The sequence below is a fragment of the Taurulus bubalis genome (assembly GCF_910589615.1).
Source record: "Taurulus bubalis genome assembly, chromosome: 5".
Classification (NCBI taxonomy): Eukaryota; Metazoa; Chordata; class Actinopteri; order Perciformes; family Cottidae; genus Taurulus; species Taurulus bubalis.
The window spans coordinates 24,368,239-24,390,109 of NC_136593.1; the positions used below are offsets into that span (position 1 = coordinate 24,368,239).

Below are 21,871 nucleotides of genomic sequence, written 5' to 3' on the forward strand. Positions count from 1 at the left end.
GGCGTAGTTCAGACCTGGGCATCTTACGGCTCTCCCAGTCCGGCCCGCGTGAGGTCAATCAAAAAATAAAAAAGATGCACGCCAGAAATGGAATACAACAGCACTGCTTTTACTTTGAAGGCGATTTGCGCGCGTGCTTCTACAGCCTCACAGACCGGCTTGTTGCCAACAGACTGACGCACGTATTGTTCTGTAGTGTCTGTGCTCACTGCTCAGCAGGTGCTGCCGCGAGCCGCTCCGCCTCACAGAGCGCTCCGCCTCACAGGAGCCTCGCTCTCCGCGTCCAGAGTGAACATTAATCGCGCTGCTGAGATACCCGTCAGCTGTCCTTAACATCTCCACCTCATTCAACCAGACTTCAGTGCACTTGTTCAAGCCAACACAGACTGGACTTTTCTCACAGAGTAAGAAAAACTGAACAAGATCAAAAGCACTGATTGCTTTTGTATGAAGTTAATCAATTTCTGTTCTTTAACATACATCTTTAAAAAAAAAAAAAAGGTAAGCAACAAACTGAACATGGACAAAAGAAGGAGTGGCTTGTCCCTCACAGGGACCCTTACTACTGAACAGACTGTTTATGTTGTTCCCTGATAAAAGACAAATGTTTCTTCTTCAGCATGATATTAAGCTGTTCTCCATTAAAATAAAAACAATGCTTAATTGAATGACCAGTCATATCACAAAAATAAAATACATCTTTTTTTTCTTACCTAGCATATATTTTTAATTTATATACTGTTGTTAACTTGCTGTTGCTCCAGAGTGCCTGCTATATTGTTCTGATAACATTACTTTAAAATAAAAGCGTGCAATACACTAGGATTTACTTCATTATTGAATTTGGTGCATAATGCGATTAATCGCAGAAGAATCATGCGATTAATCAGTTATTTTTTTTCAACTTTGCCCAGCCCTAATATATATATATATATATATATATATATATTATTTATATGTATGTATATGTGTGCCAAGCCATGGAAGAAGTCTTTGATGGATTCCTCACTGACATCATAGGGCAGGTTGCCCAGGAAGGCCGTGTAAGGTGGGCTGCGGGGCAGTCGGGACCGGTCCACGTTGGGCTCACGAGCCGAGTGCGGCGCTGTGGGCAGGATGGACCGGTCGATGGACGGACGCCGGTCCTCCTCTGTGTGCCACGAGGTCGAAACTGGAGGGGAGAGGAGAGAGAACATCTCAAACAAATACGAAACGAAAACTTACTGCCAGCTACTGCCCAACAACAGAGGATTTTAAATACCAACTAAAAGAATTCCCAAAATATCATATTCATATTTTGCCACGAGTGAGGGTTACACTATTCAACATATATTACAGATGTGGAAAAGGGCATGGAAGAAGTCAACGATGATTTTCCTGTATTTATTTTCTCCTGCAGACGACAATAAAACACACATTGTCTTCTGGTCTCTCTGCACATCCGCTTCCCTCAGCAATGCAGAGTATCATTGTCTCAGACTTTGACATGTACATTAAACTTAAATTACAACCATTATTTCCAAAACCATGAATCGTAATATACAAGGGGAAACAGCAACACCAAGTGGACAAAATAAGCAACTGCAAGAGCTAGTGGCGAAAATTATAACATAAAAAAAAAGAAAGGAAAACGCATACCTGGAGACGAAAATAAAACACATTGGTTTCTGGTCTCTCACTCTTCTGCACACCCGCTTCCTAAACACGAAAAAAACACAGAATTACACTGAGAAAATATAACTATGTAGTGGCGGTGCGATGTAATGCAAATGGCGCCACGAGGCTCAATCAAAAAGCCACAAAACATTCATGTTCACGGTCTAAATGACACGCAACAGCTGGACACCGTGATCGTATTAGCGACCATAACCGTGTGTAACATAACCGGTTACATTTTTGGAGAATATAACCAAATAGTGCGACATAATTTCCCACACAATTTACCTTCAGCAATGCATAATATCTAATTGTGAGGAGTAAACGGGACTACGGAAGCCTAGGAGCTCAGAAGAAGACGCGTGAGAGGTCATTACCGCAGAAACAGATTGAGGAAATACCACGAAATAAAAATGCCTAATTAAGATCAAATTCACACACTCAACCGGATAGTTAAATGAAAAACAAAAAACATATTGAAAATAAGAAATGGTTAAAAGGTTATAGCGTTCGACTCTTGACAGAACCATCATTTTATATTGTATTTTTGTCGCCAGTAAACAAGTGATATTTTCTTGATGAAGATGGATAACTTTTCGTGATAATCTGTCGCAATCCTAAATTAATGCTGCAGAAAGCCTCTCCGTCATAATGTTTAAAAAGACACGCAAACTGTGTGATTCACTGAAGGCCTTTATCCAACACAATGACAGTTAACAATCATGTTTAATCTGGACGAATGCGTGCTGCACAGGGTATAATATCGTTATGATGATAGAGATGCATGACCGTAGTCTTGAATATAAAACATTAGCGATGTCAGACAGCACACAGTGTTTTATCACAAGTTAATCTGAGCGGATCACACTTTCCCACAGCTGACTGCGGCGGTCGAGCTGGGTGTAAACACTGTCTGCACGTTTCACTGACCCACTGTATGAAGAGTAAACTGGTCTCAAATCGACTTGACACCAGACAACGATGTATGACTTAAATATCAGACTGACAACAAGAGCGTTTTATCAAGTATGCATTGACGTTAGTAGTATATTGAACAGGCATCTACAGAGTCACCTACTTATAGTTCAGTCTTGTCCTCGCGGCGTCTCAACACCACCTCACGAACAGGGAGAGGATTTGACAGTAAACTGTTCCGTTTATATTCTTTAAAAAGAGACCCTTAAAAGAATGTGACAGAGAGGCGAAGCGATCGAAATGTTGTTTTCCTAGTTAGTCCAACTGGGCCCTGAAGGCCACACCTACACACAGCTGCCCCACGCACGCGGACAAAACCAGTTAATTAAATACAGTTAATCTTGAACACTTGTTCCCGATACGACATTGAAGAGGCGGCTCAGCCGAGACAACCGAGCATTGTCCTCGAATGTCGACTTTATATCTCATAATTAGGATTTACCATGGGAATATTTATATGATCACAGCTTATTTTGTTCTTTTCTGGACGGAAATGGGCTTCCACACTTATCTGCAGTATTTATATATTACATTATGACCAGGCTTCAACCTGGCCATGTTTTAAGAAAGATCCTCAAACTCAAACATGTCAGCATTTATTTTTGTCCACCCCACTAACTTAAAGACCCAAGTTAAATTTACTCTAACAAATCTAAAAAAATAAACACAAGACATTACTGTACATTAAACTAACTTTAACAGTTAAGTACACAATCTAAAACTTGTCAGAGCTCTTTGAGTTAAAGGGAAGAAGTAAATGGACATCACTAAACAGGGCTGTGATTTTTTACATTGTAGTATTGATTGCACAATAACAAGGTATGCTATATAGGCCCAGTTTAATATAAAACACAATTGTAGTACAATATATATATATATAGTATAACCCTGCTCCATCTCTCTATTAGTTTGGGGGTCCTGGGCCAAACGGTGGAATTACAACTTCAGGGTCAGTCGTCTTGTTGAGTGTAGTTTTAGAATTGATACTTTATGTTGGATGCAGTTGTCTTGAATAACTAGTCGTCATCATCCAGCTAATTGTGCACTTTTACAGACTTTTTAAGTCTGATTTAAAACTTGATCTTAAGTCAGCCTCAGGAAGTAGACTACGCCCTGGTTCAACTTTGACCTACCATACTTCCCTGTGAGAGATAACCGGTCATTATTGGGAAATGGGTGTGAATGTTAGATAGTTGTGATGGTCTGGTGGCACATGCATGTCAGACTGCCATCAGTGTATGAATGAGTGAATGATGACACATAGGGTTAAAATGCTTTTAATGGTCTAGGACTAGAAACTAGATATAGAATTACAGTCCCATTTATAATTTGATGATAATAATGACCTGTGCATCATCGAAATCAATCAATGATTTGACACAAAGTATTGATTACAAAAATGATTTTATTATAACAGACCGTAGCAAGACAAAGGTGTTTAATAAAGTTCTGTAATGCAGTGGATGACATAGTCATCAGAAATCTCCCTCTCTAAAAAGCTGTTTAGTGATCACAATATTTCACTCATTCATTTCAGACATTTGAGGGCACCAACATGAACACAAATGCCAAGCGTGCATCTTGCTGTACTTGACCGTGTGTTACCGTGCTGTATTACAGAGACACACGCCTATCACGGCATGAACACGTTTTCCATTGTATTAATTGGTGCATCTGTCGTAGACATGTTGATTGAAAATGAATGAAAAGACCAGAGGTGCTTCCTCGTGTGTCCCAGATGCAGAAATCCTCCCAGAGGCTTGTTTTTTCAACGTGATTTCACTTATTGTAATTTCCTTCTGCTTCTTCCAGATGGACGTGTACAAGCAGCCGGTGACCGACCCGTCCAAAGGGTCAAAGAAGGGTCGATTATCTCTGAGGAAAAACTCTGATGGCTTCTTGGAGACGATAGAGAGCGGGGCAGGCAAGCCTGAGGAGGTTAGTCCCAGCATTTCATCTTTAACTCTCACTGTCAGTAGAATCATGAGGGCAAAGTGAGGGCATGTCCTTTTGGAAAACACATTCGCTAACTGGAGTATTGGTAGATCCATTTTCACTCGTATCTTGAGGTGAGAGGTCAAGTGCCCCCTGTTAATATGGCCATACTCATTTTTCTTTAGTTACATTTTCCACTCAGAAATCAACTGCTTTTCTATTGTTTCTCACAAATTAATCTATTAAACATTGTTGTCTCTTTACATCTAAATTAACCTCAGCAGTTGGGATGAAGTGACTATGAAAGGTTGTTTTGCGGAAATGTCTGAACTTCTCAGTCTCTTTTCCAGAGGAAATGAAAGAGTTTTTTTGGAAACTGCTGATTACACGACTAAGTATTTAAGTAGTTTATTAAGCAAACTCAAACTAACCTGGGCTTTTTTGTGTGCGTTTGTTTATTTGGTGATCAATCCTTGTGATCCACCAAGAGGTACACGATGAGGATGGTTCCTCATCGTGTACCTCTTGATATCCTTACTTGAACGTCTCTTGATGATATTACTTGTTTGTGATTCCTCAGCCAGCCATTTTATTTTTGCAGGCTTCCAATGTATTCTGTTGATCTTGTGAAGCCATTTATAATGTCCTGTATTTGAGCTTTCACTGACGGATAGCCAGATATCAGGTGTTTGAAAACGGGACTCTTGTACTTTGAGTATAAAGATGTTTCATATATTGTTGCGTGATGCTTTCTTAAAGATGGGAAGCTCACAAGAAACCGATACTAAAAGAGTGGTGATAATCGGGGCAGCAGAGGCTAAGATATACGGACTATCAGTCGCTATGGGTCGAGCTCTTAATGTTGGATGCTACATTCCCATAATGCAATAAAGCTTCTATTAAACACTTCAAGCTCACCAAACGTGACAAACGACTGTACCTGGAGAGAATAATCAGGCACATTGTAAACTAAAAGCGGTGTTTAACAGTTCGTTCAACTTCTTTCCCCTGGACTCAACGGTTTGTCTGTGTGCTCTGCGTTCCTCAGGACCTGCTGGTGACTGTTTTCGAGAACGGCAGCCTGGTCCAGGACTACTCCCTGGAGGAGATAAGGAAGAATGCTCGGCTGACGGACGAGGAGGTGAAGCCCACCCAGCACAACCATGAACAGGAGCTGCTGCACAATCGCATCATTAACGGGATTCATTAAGCAACCCCAAAGCCTGGCGCAATGCAAACAAAACTTCAGTTTTGAACTGCGTGCACTGGAAGGAGGAAAGGCTCTCGGGTATAAATCTAAACATAATGAATATATATTAATCTGAACATAATGGAGGGGAGGGAAATGCTATTTTTTACAAGACACTAACCTAAACAAAATATAAAGAGTTTCATTGTTTGAAGTAATCATCAGGGATGGCTTACACTTGCTAGTTCTAAGATACAATATTTGATTTAAGGTCAATGTCCAGCCTAAACATTACATTCACATACAACAAAACTGCATTGTCAAGTAGCTTTTTGAGAGAAACTTGTCTCCTCCCGGAGTCGTCCCACCAAACCAAAAGTCAACGTCGACTTATTTTTATTCATGAGCGTAACTGAAATAACATAAGAAACATGGTTATTTTAAGCCAAACCATGATGTTTTTACGAAATAAAACCAAGTCATTTTGTTGCGCTTTGTTTCAATTTACGACATTAATTACAAACTGAAATGTCCATTCCATTTGTGAAGGTCACCCAACTCAAACAGAGTCAGTGTATCCTTTGTTGTTTGGTACAATACTGGTTCATCATTAATGAGCCATTTGTTCGTGCAGTTAAACCTTTTGAAGACAGGCTGGACATTAAAGGTGCTAAATTCAGAGCATAGCTACGATTGAGGGATTTCCTCCAGAGCTCTCAGCGTGGAAAAAGATAAGCCGTTCTTTTCCATCGTCCTCTCTGAAAAACCAATAGATGCAACAACATAGCAGACCCTATTGTCAGATGCGTGATCAGTAAAATACTGGACCTCAAATTCAAAAGGATTTTATTTTTTTTATCTGAGTTGAATGAGGGAAATAATTGAAAGGATTTACAGACTCTAATGACAGTCTGTAGCGTTAGTTAAAGCCATTCTCACTCGTACATAGCCGTTAAAGCAAACAAACAATATAAAGCAATCCAATAAGACCGTTAGATGACGCATGGTGTAACGTTGCCATAACAGCGGTGCAGAAATTACTTTTATCACGGGGCCAATAAAGAAACATTACGTAAATCTATTTTAAGTGACTACTACTATCAGAAGCGTGCGCCGCGTGCTGATAATCCTGAGGTATCATGCTTTGGTGGGGCCAAAAAGTAAACGGGGCACTGTGCTGTCTTGACAAAGCCTGCTGGCATGCGTTCACTTGTGATCATGCAGATCAGCATGCATGTGGTTTGATGCTGTATTAATGCTCATAATTTCACACCATAGCACCTTTTAAACTGCCTTTATTTAATTGACTGCAGGTGTGTTATTGTGCCCTGCTAAACTGAGTGCATTATGGAACACAATCTACTGGATGTAGAATTGGCAGTATCAAAGTGGGATTATGTGGGAGAGCATGTTTTGTTTAATGTCAGCTTTGATTGGCTGATGAACCATGGATTGACTTATGGACTTTAATGGAAACATTCACTAATATTCTCCATCACACCATTAGGTCTTTTAGTACCAATCTGCCTTGTCTACTTTAGTTAGAAGTATTTTATTTCTGTTCCAAAACACTGGGTCGGGACCTGCAAGTGGGTCGCAAGAAATTCTACTTGGGTCGCCAATTCAATTAGCAGAATATAACAATAGTTCCCATTTGAGCCCCATGATGGATGGAGCCTTGATGTTTGAATAGCTCAGATAATTGTAGTCTACTGATAACGTTGACTCTAATATAAAAGGCTTCCGCCCATTGCGTTTGCTTAGCTGATGAGAGGAAATGAAAAGAACGATTGTTTACTAAACTAACTAAATGCATTTTTTTTTTACAAGTTCATAAATCAAAGATGTGATTTATCAGACCTGTACCTCAACTAAATGGCTGTTTTTTCTAGAAAATATAAGGTGATGTAAAAATGGCAGTAAAGTTGGGAACATTCATTTACATACAAGTTTTCTCAAGATTGGGAGAAAAGGCCTGATGCCATGTCTTTTTTCTTGTGTGTGTGTGTGTGTGTGTGTGTGTGTGTGTGTGTGTGTGTGTGTGTGTGTGTGTGTGTGTGTGTGTGTGTCCCCAGTAAAGAAGTGTGTATCATGTGAGTACCTGCCTTAAGCAACTTACTGTATAATGTAGAACAGATTCAAATTGGAAGTGGCTCATTTCTTTGGTTTTGGGCAGATCACAACAGATGTAAAGACCAGCTAGTCTGCTGCTGAATATCTATGCATTCAACACACGACTCCAAAGTTCTTCGTCATGTATGATCCTTCTTACTCTCTTGTTAGGGCCCTTTATTTCCTGTTCACATATTTGACTTCTTTTCAATAATCACTGGTATGCTCTATTTCAGACTGCTTGCATTTGATTTTCTTGCTGATGACCTACAGACCTATCGGGATTACCTGCTGTGTAGTATCGGCACTCCTATATTCAATTCTGTTTTGTAAATATGCTTTTGAAACTGATTCGCTTTGTAACTTATCTTTATCTTTTAAAATGTTCTGTATCTTTGATTTTATTTGTGTTTGAGAACTAACCTTTTGTAAAATTAAAAAAACAGTAACACTATCATACTGGGGTGAGCTCTTTTTTTCTAAAGTGAAACTTGTTGAAGTTTTCCATGACACGAGTGACCAGAAGGTAGAACCAGGCATTGGGACATACTGAAGGTGTCCACCTCTTTTCCATAGGCTAATTCTCCTTCATGTATAATGTCATTTTTCACCTTGTTCAGGGGCTGTTAAAGTCTGTAAAGCCCTTTACTAGAATATAGAAATGACCCTGGAAAATCCTAGTGGTAGTATCAATAAGACAGCGATGCATCTAGCCACCATTTTAACCCCAATAGTTTAAATTTTTCTCCAAAAGCCATCAGAATGATTTGAAAGAACATTCAGTATGCTTCAAATTGACCTGACTGCCACTGTTCCTTACAGGCACCTCTCCATCTGTACATCCAGTAAAAGGACTTCTCATCTTTGTTCATTGAAGTGCTCTTTTCTTTAGAGCCACTAGAGGGCCACACAGGCAAACAGCTGCTTTGTGCTCTGAGGGGACAATCCTGGAGGTTGTAAAGCAGAGCTCTATCATTATCTTCAGATCAGGTGATGCGCAAGACTACAGCTCATCCAGAGCCAACCTAAAGAGGGGCATCAAGAGGGCCAAGCACAACCACAAGCTAAGGACTGAGGAGTACTTTAACAACAACTCTGACCCCCGATGCATGTGGCAAGGCATCCAGGCCATTACGGATTACAAACCCTCCAATACCACCCCCCCAACCTGCGACGCCTCCCTTCCGGATGAGCTTAACTACTTTTATGCCCGCTTTGACAGGGACAACCAGGAGGCGGAGGCCATCAAGACTTTGCCCCCTGTAGACCACCAGCCCCTCCCCCTCTCCCCCGCCGACGTGTGTGCTGCGCTAAGCAAGATCAATGCTCGTAAGGCTGCTGGCCCTGATGGCATCCCCGGACGCGTGCTCAAGGCCTGTGCTGGGCAGCTGACTGGGGTCCTGACTGACATCTTCAACCTGTCACTGGCCCAAGCAGCCGTACCCACATGCTTCAAACTCACCTCAATCGTGCCAGTGCCAAAGCATTCCACTGCATCGAGCCTAAACGACTTCCGCCCTGTTGCACTCAGCCCCATCATCATGAAGTGTTTTGAAAGGCTGGTCCTGGCTCATCTCAAAACCTGCCTACCACCCACACTGGACCACATCCAATTTGCGTACCGCCAGAACAGGAGCACAGAGGACGCCATCTCCACAGCGCTTTACTCTGCTCTCTCCCACCTGAACAACAACAACACCTATGTGAGAATGCTGTTCATCGATTTCAGTTCAGCATTTAACACCATCATCCCCTCCAAACTGAACACTAAACTAGGTGAGCTTGGCATCGACACCTCGCTCTGCAGCTGGATACTGGATTTCCTAATCAACAGACCCCAGTATGTTAGGTTAGGCAATCGCACCTCCTCAACCCTCACCCTAAACACTGGTGTTCCACAGGGCTGTGTGCTGAGTCCTCTCCTCTACTCCCTGTTCACCTATGACAGCACGCCTGTACATGGTTCCAATACCATCATCAAGTTTGCAGACGACACAACGGCAGTGGGCCTCATCAACAACAACAACAATGAGTCGGCCTACAGGGAGGAGGTCCGGCACCTGGCGGCATGGTGCGCCAACAACAACCTGACCCTCAACACCAAAAAGACCAAAGAGCTCATCATGGACTTCAGGAAGACAAAGCGCTGCACACACTCCCCCATCCATATCAATGGAACGGAGGTTGAGCGTGTCTCCAGCTTCAGGTTCCTGGGTGTCCACATCTCAGACCTCTCTTGGCCCTCAACACCTCAACCCTGGTCAAAAAGGCACACCAGCGTCTTTTCTTCCTGAGGAGACTGAAGAAGATCCACATGTCTCCTCTGATCCTGGTGAACTTCTACCGCTGCACCATCGAGAGCATCCTTACTAACTGCATCACAGTCTGGTATGGCAACTGCTCTGTCTCAGACCGGAAAGCACTGCAGAGGGTGGTGAAAACCGGTACTCCACTCCCTGCCATCGAGACCATCCACCTCAAGCGCTGCCTGCGGAGAGCGTACAGTATTGTCAGGGACACCACTCACCCCAGCCATGGACTGTTTGCCCTCCTCCCCTCTGGGAGGCGCTATAGAAACCTCCGTTCCAGGACCAGCAGGCTCAGGAACAGTTTCTTCCACTCAGCTGTCAACACCCTTAACTCTGCATCACGGTGACAGCTCCCATCCCATCACCACGACCAACCCCTCTTCCACACTGTGTGTGTGTGTGCGCATGTGTGCGTGTCATTTCTGAAGCAATGGTCACCTTATATGCACATAGATATGTAAATATTATTTAGTAGAGCACCAATAGTCCCACCCAGTGTGCTGTATGTTATCAGCTGAAGACGGTTGAGATCCTTTTACATGCTCCGTACTGCAGCAGGAACATTGAGCATCCTAGTTTATTCTGAAATATACCTCCTTTCTCTTTGCACACAATTTAATCACATTTTAAAAGTTTGGCACCTTTTAAAGGTTAACCTTTGGATTTGTAACATTTCTGTATCTCTGGTGCCACCTTCAGGCCAAACGTCACTTCACTACTTTATTTTATTGTTATTGCCTTGGGTTGGCCAAGAATATCAATGTTTTTTTCTCTATTTTTCATCAAGTGCTCTGTCTTCCATATTCTTCCAATAGGTTTTATTAAATACGATACCTTCACCACCAGCATGGCTGTAGTTTTATTACATTTAGTGTTTGATGTTCAAACTCAAAGCAATGCTGAATGAAATATTGATTCACTGGTTTGCAGAACATCAGACTATGCCTTTTGAAATTAATTTAAATGAATCTGTGTTGATATGGTGTGTGTGCATGTGTTTCAGGCTCAGTGCGCTCCCTCTCTCCTCTCTGAAGTTTATCTTCTCAGAACTCATGAATATGTGGGGACGCTTTAAACCTGGATTGATTTAAAAAAAGAAAAAGATCTGTTCTTTGCTCTACAAGTCATCCAGATGACTCGGTGTACATGTTGGTGGAAGAGGTTTGAGCAGCATTGTAGCCACCGTCGGCATTTTTATGACACCTGCGACCGATTCACTGTTCTAAAACCCATTCCCCACATTAACTCGACAACACTGAAGCTACAATAAATCTCACAATACAAAAGTGACGCTTGAGTGTTTTATTGAATGAAACACCAAAGTTGAGACAGTGGCCTCTGGAACGCCCGGCTTTCGTCTCTTTTGTCCTTTCTTCCACATCCATTCGGTCGGGTCCCAGGATTTCCAAAAGGCACGAGCTGCACGATGATATCGAAAACTAGAAATAAGGGATAGAGAAAAGGCTGTTAATCACATCTCCAAAAACCAAAAGCAAAAAACTAGAGAAGCCAGAAGCAGGTGATTACCTACCACAGTAGTTGAGGCCATCTGGCACTGAGAGCCGGGGTCGATCTGCTGGAGGCGATGAGTTGATTGCAGGCAGGTGAGCAGGAACCGGGAGAGACCAGGAAGCGGCCGTGACACTTATCCACTGAAACACAGAAGAGCACTTCTCTCCTGCTCCCTTGTCAAGGCAACTCTGGAGGTACGTTGAGTTCCTCTCAAAGGAATTAATACATATTACTTTAAGTACAATAGAGGGAGTAAAATGAGTCATCTCTGGATTATTAAAAGAAGCAACATTAAGAGTAGCAGGTAGGTTAGGTCCGGATGGCTCCCCGGCCAAAGTCGGGTGCTGGGGCTCAGCTGCAAAGAGAGGTGTGGGAAGTGGCCACGGGGGTAAGGAACACGTTACACACACATTTCCTACTTTCTCTTTACATTATAGACTATTTAAGTCACACTGTTTCCATGTCAGAAGCTCTAACTTACCTTCTTCATCCTCAGTGAACAGCAGCATCTCAGGTGGTGGATTAGGATTAAAGTGAAGTACGGTCATGGTTAGTAAAACACATATAATTATCACATTATTTAAATTTAGGGAAAGCATGCATGCTCCATTGACAAACAGCCTTTTAGGCTTCTGGCCTCCCTTGCATATTCTATTAATATTGATATATTTTTGTTGAATGTTCATTTGTATGTGCTATTGCAAAACAGAAGCTCATACTTACTTTTTTCATCCAGAGTAAGATGAGTTTAAGTGAGACAAAATGGTTAGTAGGGAAAATAATCTTTGACGTATTGAATATTACAATTAATAATTTATTTGAGAGACTTTACCTTTTTTTTGCCATATTAAGGCCAGTTGAACCTGTGGAGAAAGACGTTCTCGAGGCAGATCTAAGAATCAAAGAGACCTGGCAAACATATGATTAACACAGAACACATAACATATGCTCAAGCAAGAGCAGCATGAGGAAAAGATTGAGAAGCAGCGAAAGGAGGAGGAGGAGCAACAGGTGGCTGCTCCGCCTGCTTTTCCGCCTGCTTTTCCACCTGTTGCTCCTCCTCCTTTGGCTGCTCCTCCTGTTTTTCCAAAGGAGGAGAAGCAGCAGGTGGACAAGCAGGGGGAGGAGCCAAAAGAGGAGGAGGAGCAGCAGGTGGAAAAGCAGGCGGAGCAGCCAAAGGAGGAGGAGCAGCAGGTGGGGAGTTAATTCCACTTCGGCCTCTTCTAAGATCGAAGAACCAAAGAGACAAACCTGGCAACCATATGTTGAAAAATGAGCAACAAAATAGTCAAGAGCAGCATGAGAAAAACTTAAGGAACATTTTGAGGAGAAGATTATGGAACAGCGAAAGGAGGAGGAGAAGCAGGAGGAAAAGCAGGAGGAGCAGCAGGAGGAAACACTCAGGGGCAGCGAAAGGAAGAGGTGGGAATGCTGGAGGAAAAGCAGGAGGAGCAGCAGGTGGGAATGCTAGAGGCAAAGTGGGAAGAGCATCCCAAGGACGAGGAGCACCAGATGTGAAGCAGGAGGAGGACGAGGAGCACAAAAACAACGGGTAGTGAAAGGAGGAGGAGGTGGGAATGCAGGAGGAAAAATGGGAGAAGCAGCAGGAGGACAAGTAGCAGCAGGTGTGGAAGCAAGAGGAGCAGCAGAAGGAGGACGGGGAGCAGCAGGTGTGGAAGCAGGAGGAGGAGCAAGAGGAAGACAAGGAGCAGCAGGTGTGGAAGCAAGAGGAAAAGCAGCAGGAGGAGCAGCAGGTGAGGAAGCAGGAGGAGCAGCAGGTGGGGAAGAGGGAGGAGCAGCAGGAGGAAAAAAACAAGGGGAAGGAGGAGGAGAAGCAGGTGGGAATGCAGGAGAAAAAACGGGAGGACCAGCAGGTGAGGTAGCAGGAGGAGCAGCAGGAGGAAGAGGAGCAACAGGAGGAGGACAAGGAGCAGCAGGAGGAAAAACACAAGGGGTAGCAAAAGGAGGAGGAGAAGCAGGTGGGAATGCAGGAGGGAAAGCAGGAGGAGCAGCAGGAGGACAAGGAGCAGCAGGTGTGGAAGCAGGAGGAGCAGCAGCAGGAGGAGGACAAGGAGCAGCAGGAGGAAAAACACAGGGGGTCACGAAAGGAGGAGGAGAAGCAGATGGGAATGCAAGAGGAGAAGCAGGAGGACGAGGAGCAGCAGGTGTGGAAGCAAGAGGAGCAGCAGGAGTAGGACGGGGAGCAGCAGGTGTGGAAGCAGCAGGAGGAGGAGCAGGAGGAAGACAAGGAGCAGCAGGTGTGGAAGCAAGAGGAAAAGCAGGAGGAGCAGCAGGTGAGGAAGCAGGAGGAGCAGGAAGAGGAAGACGAGGAGCAGCAGGTGGGGAAGAGGGAGGAGCAGCAGGAGGAAAAAAACAAGGGGAAGGAGGAGGAGAAGCAGGTGGGAATGCAGGAGAAAAAACGGGAGGAGCAGCAGGTGAGGTAGCAGGAGGAGCAACAGGAGGAAGAGGTGCAGCAGGTGTGGAAGCAGGAGGAGGAAGACGAGGAGCAGCAGGTGGGAATGCAGGAGGAGCAGCAGGAAGAGGAACAGCAGGAGGGGAAAAACAAGGGGGAGGAGAAGCAGGTGGGAATGCAAGAGGAAAAGCAAGAGGAGCAGCAGGAGGATGAGGACGAGGAGCAGCAGGAGTGGAAGCAGGAGGAGCAGCAGGAGGAAGAGGAGCAACAGGAGGAGGACAAGGAGCAGTAGGAGGAAAAACACAAGGGGTAGCGAAAGGAGGAGGAGAAGCAGGTGGGAATGCAGGAAGGAAAGCAGGAGGAGCAGCAGGAGGACAAGGAGCAGCAGGTGTGGAAGCAGGAGGAGGACAAGGAGCAGCAGGAGGAAAAACACAGGGGGTCGCGAAAGGAGGAGGAGAAGCAGATGGGAATACAAGAGGAGAAGCAGGAGGACGAGGAGCAGCAGGTGTGGAAGCAAGAGGAGCAGCAGGAGGAGGACGGGGAGCAGCAGGTGTGGAAGCAGGAGGAGGAGCAGGAGGAAGACAAGGAGCAGCAGGTGTGGAAGCAAGAGGAAAAGCTGGAGGAGCAGCAGGTGAGGAAGCAGGAGGAGCAGGAAGAGGAAGACGAGGAGCAGCAGGTGGGGAAGAGGGAGGAGCAGCAGGAGGAAAAAAACAAGGGGAAGGAGGAGGAGGAGAAGCAGGTGGGAATGCAGGAGAAAAAACGGGAGGAGCAGCAGGTGAGGTAGCAGGAGGAGCAACAGGAGGAAGAGGTGCAGCAGGTGTGGAAGCAGGAGGAGCAGGAGGAGGAAGACGAGGAGCAGCAGGTGGGAATGCAGGAGGAGCAGCAGGAAGAGGAACAGCAGGAGGGGAAAAACAAGGGGGAGGAGAAGCAGGTGGGAATGCAAGAGGAAAAGCAGGAGGAGCAGCAGGAGGACGAGGAGCAGCAGGAGTGGAAGCAGGAGGAGCAGGAGCAACAGGAGGAGGACAAGGAGCAGCAGGAGGAAAAACACAAGGGGTAGTGAAAGGAGGAGGAGAAGCAGGTGGGAATGCAGGAGGGAAAGCAGGAGGAGCAGCAGGAGGACAAGGAGCAGCAGGTGTGGAAGCAGGAGGAGCAGCAGGAGGAGGACAAGGAGCAGCAGGAGGAAAAACACAAGGGGTCGCGAAAGGAGGAGGAGAAGCAGATGGGAATGAAAGAGGAGAAGCAGTAGGACGAGGACGAGGAGCAGCAGGTGGGAATGCAAGAGGACGAGGACGAGGAGCAGCACGTGGGAATGCAAGAGAAAAAGCACGAGGAGGAGCAGCAGGAGGACGAGGAGCAGCAGGAAGAAGACGAGGAGCAGCACGTGTGTAAACACGAGGAGCAAGAGGAGCAATAGGAGTACAAAAAAAAGGGGTAGAGAACGGAGGCGGAGCAGCAGGTGGGAATGCAAGAGGAAAAGCAAGAGGAGCAGCAGGAGGGCGAGGAGCAGCAGGTGTGGAAAGAGGAGCAGCAGGAGGAAGAGGAGCAGCAGGAGGAGGACAAGGAGCAGCAGGAGGAAAAACACAAGGGGTAGCGAAAGGAGGAGGAGAAGCAGGTGGGAATTCAGGAGGGAAAGCGGGAGGAGCAGCAGGAGGAGGACAAGGAGCAGCAGGAGTGAAAGCAGGAGGAGCAGCAGGAAGAGGAACAGCAGGAGCGAAAAAACAAGGGGAAGGAGGAGGAGAAGCAGGTGGGAATGCAAGAGGAAAAGCAGGAAGAGCAGCAGGAGGGCGAGGAGCAGCAGGTGTGGAAGGAGGAGCAGCAGGAGGAAGAGGAGCAGCAGGAGGAGGACAAGGAGCAGCAGGAGGAAAAACACAAGGGGTAGTGAAAGGAGGAGGAGAAGCAGGTGGGAATGCAGAAGGGAAAGCGGGAGGAGCTGCAGGAGGAGGACAAGGAGCAGCAGGAGTGAAAGCAGGAGGAGCAGCAAGAAGAGGAACAGCAGGAGGGGAAAAACAAGGGGGAGGAGAAGCAGGAGGAGCAGCAGGAGCAGCAGGAGGACGAGGAGCAGCAGTAGTGGAAGCAGGAGGAGCAGCAGGAGGAAGAGGAGCAACAGGAGGAGGACAAGGAGCAGCAGGAGGAAAAACACAAGGGGTAGCGAAAGGAGGAGGAGAAGCAGGTGGGAATGCAGGAGGAGCAGCAGGAGGACAAGGAACAGCAGGTGTGGAAGCAGGAGGAGCAGCAGGAGGAGGACAAGGAGCAGCAGGAGGAAAAACACAGGGGGTCGCGAAAGGAGGAGGAGAAGCAGATGGGAATGCAAGAGGAGAAGCAGGAGGACGAGGAGCAGCAGGTGTGGAAGCAAGAGGAGCAGCAGGAGGAGGACGGGGAGCAGCAGGTGTGGAAGCAGGAGGAGGAGCAGGAGGAAGACAAGGAGCAGCAGGTGTGGAAGCAAGAGGAAAAGCAGGAGGAGCAGCAGGTGAGGAAGCAGGAGGAGCAGGAAGAGGAAGACGAGGAGCAGCAGGTGGGGAAGAGGGAGGAGCAGCAGGAGGAAAAAAATAAGGGGAAGGAGGAGGAGGAGAAGCAGGTGGGAATGCAGGAGAAAAAACGGGAGGAGCAGCAGGTGAGGTAGCAGGAGGAGCAACAGGAGGAAGAGGTGCAGCAGGTGTGGAAGCAGGAGGAGCAGGAGGAGGAAGACGAGGAGCAGCAGGTGGGAATGCAGGAGGAGCAGCAGGAAGAGGAACAGCAGGAGGGGAAAAACAAGGGGGAGGAGAAGCAGGTGGGAATGCAAGAGGAAAAGCAGGAGGAGCAGCAGGAGGACGAGGACGAGGAGCAGCAGGAGTGGAAGCAGGAGGAGCAGCAGGAGGAGGAGGAGCAACAGGAGGAGGACAAAAAGCAGCAGGAGGAAAAACACAAGTGGTAGCGAAAGGAGGAGGAGAAGCAGGTGGGAATGCAAGAGGAGAAGCAGGAGGACGAGGAGCAGCAGGTGTGGAAGCAAGAGGAGCAGCAGGAGGAGGACGGGGAGCAGCAGGTGTGGAAGCAGGAGGAAAAACACAAGGGGTCGCGAAAGGAGGAGGAGAAGCAGATGGGAATGAAAGAGGAGAAGCAGGAGGACGAGGACGAGGAGCAGCAGGTGGGAATGCAAGAGGACGAGGACGAGGAGCAGCACGTGGGAATGCAAGAGAAAAAGCACGAGGAGGAGCAGCAGGAGGACGAGGAGCAGCAGGAGGAAGACGAGGAGCAGCACGTGTGTAAACACGAGGAGCAAGAGGAGCAATAGGAGTACAAAAAAAAGGGGTAGAGAACGGAGGAGGAGCAGCAGGTGGGAATGCAAGAGGAAAAGCAGGAGGAGCAGCAGGAGGGCGAGGAGCAGCAGGTGTGGAAAGAGGAGCAGCAGGAGGAAGAGGAGCAGCAGGAGGAGGACAAGGAGCAGCAGGAGGAAAAACACAAGGGGTCGCGAAAGGAGGAGGAGAAGCAGGTGGGAATTCAGGAGGGAAAGCGGGAGGAGCAGCAGGAGGAGGACAAGGAGCAGCAGGAGTGAAAGCAGGAGGAGCAGCAGGAAGAGGAACAGCAGGAGCGAAAAAACAAGGGGAAGGAGGAGGAGAAGCAGGTGGGAATGCAAGAGGAAAAGCAGGAAGAGCATCAGGAGGGCGAGGAGCAGCAGGTGTGGAAGGAGGAGCAGCAGGAGGAAGAGGAGCAGCAGGAGGAAGAGGAGCAGCAGGAGGACGAGGAGCAGTATGAGGAAGAGGAGCAGCAGTATGAGGAAGAGGAACAGCAGGAGGAGGACAAGGAGCAACAGGAGGAGGACGAGGAGCAGCAGGAGTGGAAGCAGGAGGAGCAGTAGGAGGAAGAGGAGCAGCAGGAGGAGGACAAGGAGCAGCAGGAGGAAAAACACAAGGGGTAGCGAAAGGAGGAGGAGAAGCAGGTGGGAATGCAGGAGGGAAAGCGGGAGGAGCAGCAGGAGGACAAGGAGCAGCAGGTGTGGAAGCAGGAGGAGCAGCAGCAGGAGGAGGACAAGGAGCAGTAGGAAGAGGATGACAAGGAGCAGCAGGAGGAAAAACACAAGGGGTAGCGAAAGGAGGAGAAGAAGCAGATGGGAATGCAGGAGGGAAAGCGGGAGGAGCAGCAGGAGGAGGACAAGGAGCAGCACGAGTGAAAGCAGGAGGAGCAGCAGGAAAAAGAACAGCAGGAGGGAAAAAACAAGGGGAAGGAGGAGGAGAAGCAGGTGGGAATGCAGGAGGAGCAGCAGGAGGACGAGGAGCAGCAGGAGAGGGAGCAGGAGGAGCAGTAGGAGGAAGAGGAGCAGCAGGAGGAGGACAAGGAGCAGCAGGAGGAAAAACACAAGGGGTAGTGAAAGGAGGAGGAGAAGCAGGTGGGAATGCAGGAGGAAAAGCGGGAGGAGCAGCAGGAGGAGCAGCAGCAGGAGGAGGACAAGGAGCAGCAGAAGGAGGACAAGGAGCAGCAGGAGGAGGATGACAAGGAGCAGCAGGAGGAAAAACAGAAGGGGTAGCGAAAGGAGGAGAAGAAGCAGATGGGAATGCAGGAGGGAAAGCGGGAGGAGCAGCAGGAGGAGGACAAGGAGCAGCACGAGTGAAAGCAGGAGGAGCAGCAGGAAGAGGAACAGCAGCAGGAAGAGGAACAGCAGGAGGGAAAAAACAAGGGGGAGGAGAAGCAGGTGGGAATGCAAGAGGAAAAGCAGGAGGAGCAGCACGAGGACGAGGAGCAGCAGGAGTGGAAGCAGGAGGAGCAGCAGGAGGAAGAGGAGCAACAGGAGGAGGACAAGGAGCAGCAGGAGGAAAAACACAAGGGGTAGCGAAAGGAGGAGGAGAAGCAGGTGGGAATGCAGGAGGGAAAGCAGGAGGAGCAGCAGGAGGACAAGGAGCAGCAGGTGTGGAAGCAGGAGGAGCAGCAGGAGGACAAGGAGCAGCAGGAGGAAAAACACAGGGGGTCGCGAAAGGAGGAGGAGAAGCAGATGGGAATGCAAGAGGAAGAGCAGGAGGAGCAGCAGGAGGGCGAGGAGCAGCAGGAGGGCGAGGAGCAGCAAGAGGAAGAGCAGCAGGAGGAGGACAAGGAGCAGCAGGAGTGAAAGCAGGAGGAGAAGCAGGTGGGAATGCAGGAGGAGCAGCAGGAGGACAAGGAGCAGCAGGTGTGGAAGCAGGAGGAGCAGCAGGAGGAAGAGGAGCAGCAGGAGGAAAAACACAAGGGGAAGGAGGAGGAGAAGCAGGTGGGAATGCAAGAGGAAAAGCAGGAGGAGCAGCAGGAGGGCGAGGAGCAGCAAGAGGAAGAGCAGCAGGAGGAGGACAAGGAGCAGCAGGAGTGAAAGCAGGAGGAACAGCAGGAAGAGGAACAGCAGGAGCGAAAAAACAAGGGGAAGGAGGAGGAGAAGCAGGTGGGAATGCAGGAGGGAAAGCGGGAGGAGCAGCAGGAGGAGGACAAGGAGCAGCAGGAGTGAAAGCAGGAGGAGCAGCAGGAAGAGGAACAGCAGGAGGGAAAAAACAAGGGGAAGGAGGAGGAGAAGCAGGTGAGAATGCAAGAGGAAAAGCAGGAGGAGCAGTAGGAGGACGAGGATCAGCAGGAGGAGGACAAGGAGCAGCAGGAGGAAAAACACAAGGGGTAGCGAAAGGAGGAGGAGAAGCAGGTGGGAATGCAGGAGGGAAAGCGGGAGGAGCAGCAGGAGGACAAGGAGCAGCAGGTGTGGAAGCAGGAGGAGCAGCAGGAGGAGGATGAGGAGCAGCAGGTGTGAAAGCAGGAGGAGCAGCAGGAAGAGGAACAGCAGGAGGGAAAAAACAAGGGGAAGGAGGAGGAGAAGCAGGTGGGAATGCAAGAGGAAAAGCAGGAGGACGAGGACGAGGAGCAGCAGATGGGAATGCAAGAGGAGCAATAGGAGTACAAAAATAAGGGGTAGAGAAAGGAGGAAGAGCAGCAGGTGGGAATGCAAGAGGAAAAGCAGGAGGAGCAGCAGGAGGACGAGGAGCAGCAGGAGGGCGAGGAGCAGCAAGTGTGGAAGCAGGAGGAGCAGGAGCAGCAGGAGGAGGACAAGGAGCAGCAGGAGGAAAAACACAAGGGGTAGCGAAAGGAGGAGGAGAAGCAGGTGGGAATGCAGGAGGGAAAGCGGGAGGAGCAGCAGGAGGACAAGGCGCAGCAGGTGTGGAAGCAGGAGGAGCAGCAGGAGGAGTACAAGGAGCAGGAGGAAAAACACAAGGGGTAGCGAAAGGAGGAGGAGAAGCAGATGGGAATGCAGGAGGGAAAGCTGGAGGAGCAGCAGGAGGACAAGGAGCAGCAGGTGTGGAAGCAGGAGGAGCAGCAGGAGGAGGACAAGGAGCAGCAGGAGGAAAAACACAAGGGGTAGCAAAAGGAGGAGAAGAAGCAAGTGGGAATGCAGGAGGGAAAGCGGGAGGAGCAGCAGGTGTGGAAGCAGGAGGAGGACAAGGAACAGCAGGAGGGAAAACACAAGGGGTAACGAAAGGAGAAGAAGCAGGTGGGAATGCAGGAAGGAAAGTGGGAGGAGCAGCAGGAGGACAAGGAGCAACAGGTGTGGAAGCAGGAGGAGGACAAGGAGCAACAGGTGTGGAAGCAGGAGGAGCAGGAGGAGGACAAGGAGCAGCAGGAGGAAAAACACAAGGGGGAGCAAAAGTAGGAGGAGAAGCAGGTGGGAATGCAGGAGGAAAAGCGGGAGGAGCAGCAGGAGGACAAGGACCAGCAGGTGTGGAAGCAAAAGAAGGAGCAGCAGGTGTGGAAGCAAGGGGAGGAGGAGCAGGAGGAGGACAAGGAGCAGCAGGAGGAAAAACACAAGGGGTAGCGAAAGGAGGAGGAGAAGCAGGAGGGAAAGCGAGAGGAGCAGCAGGTGGGAAAGCAAGGAGAAAAGCATCAGGTGCAGCGAAAGGAGGAGGAGCAGGTTGGAAAGCAAGAAGGAGAGCATCAGGAGCAGCGAAAGGAGGAGGAACAGGTTGGAAAGCAAGGAGGGCATCAGGAGCGTCAGGTTGGAAAGGAAGAAGGAGAGCATCAGGAGCAGCGAAAGGAGGAGGAGCATCAGGTTGGAAAGCAAGAAGGAGAGCATCAGGTGCAGCGAAAAGAGGAGCGTCAGGTTGGAAAGGAAGAAGGAGAGCATCAGGAGCAGCGAAAGGAGGAGGAACAGGTTGGAAAGCAAGGAGGGCATCAGGAGCAGCGAAAAGAGGAGCATCAGGTTGGAAAGGAAGAAGGAGAGCATCAGGAGCAGCGAAAGGAGGAGGAGCATCAGGTTGGAAAGCAAGAAGGAGAGCATCAGGTGCAGCGAAAGGAGGAGAATCAGGTTGGAAAGCAAGAAGGAGAGCATCAGGAGCAGCGAAAGGAGGAGCAGCGAAAGGAGAAGCATCAGGTTGGAAAGCAAGAAGGGGAGAGTCAGGTGCAGCGAAAAGAGGAGCGTCAGGTTGGAAAGGAAGAAGGAGAGCATCAGGAGCAGCGAAAGGAGGAGGAACAGGTTGGAAAGCAAGGAGGGCATCAGGAGCAGCGAAAAGAGGAGTGTCAGGTTGGAAAGGAAGAAGGAGAGCATCAGGAGCAGCGAAAGGAGGAGGAGCATCAGGTTGGAAAGCAAGAAGGAGAGCATCAGGAGCAGCGAAAAGAGGAGCGTCAGGTTGGAAAGGAAGAAGGAGAGCATCAGGAGCAGCGAAAGGAGGAGGAACAGGTTGGAAAGCAAGGAGGGCATCAGGAGCAGCGAAAAGAGGAGCGTCAGGTTGGAAAGGAAGAAGGAGAGCATCAGGAGCAGCGAAAGGAGGAGGAGCATCAGGTTGGAAAGCAAGAAGGAGA

General features: G+C 48.3%; 1 protein-coding gene across 1 annotated transcript; it reads left to right on the top strand.

The window, feature by feature from the left end:
- Positions 1–3,803: 3,803 nt before the first annotated feature.
- On the top strand, positions 3,804–5,776 carry LOC306737098 (nicotinamide phosphoribosyltransferase-like; the record flags this gene model as incomplete). The annotated part of the gene is made up of 3 exons (XM_079218801.1): positions 3,804–3,815; positions 4,444–4,569; positions 5,615–5,776. The coding sequence occupies 3 exons, from the start codon at positions 3,804–3,806 to the stop codon at positions 5,774–5,776; spliced, it is 300 nt and encodes a 99-aa protein (XP_079074927.1).
- Positions 5,777–21,871: the final 16,095 nt, after the last annotated feature.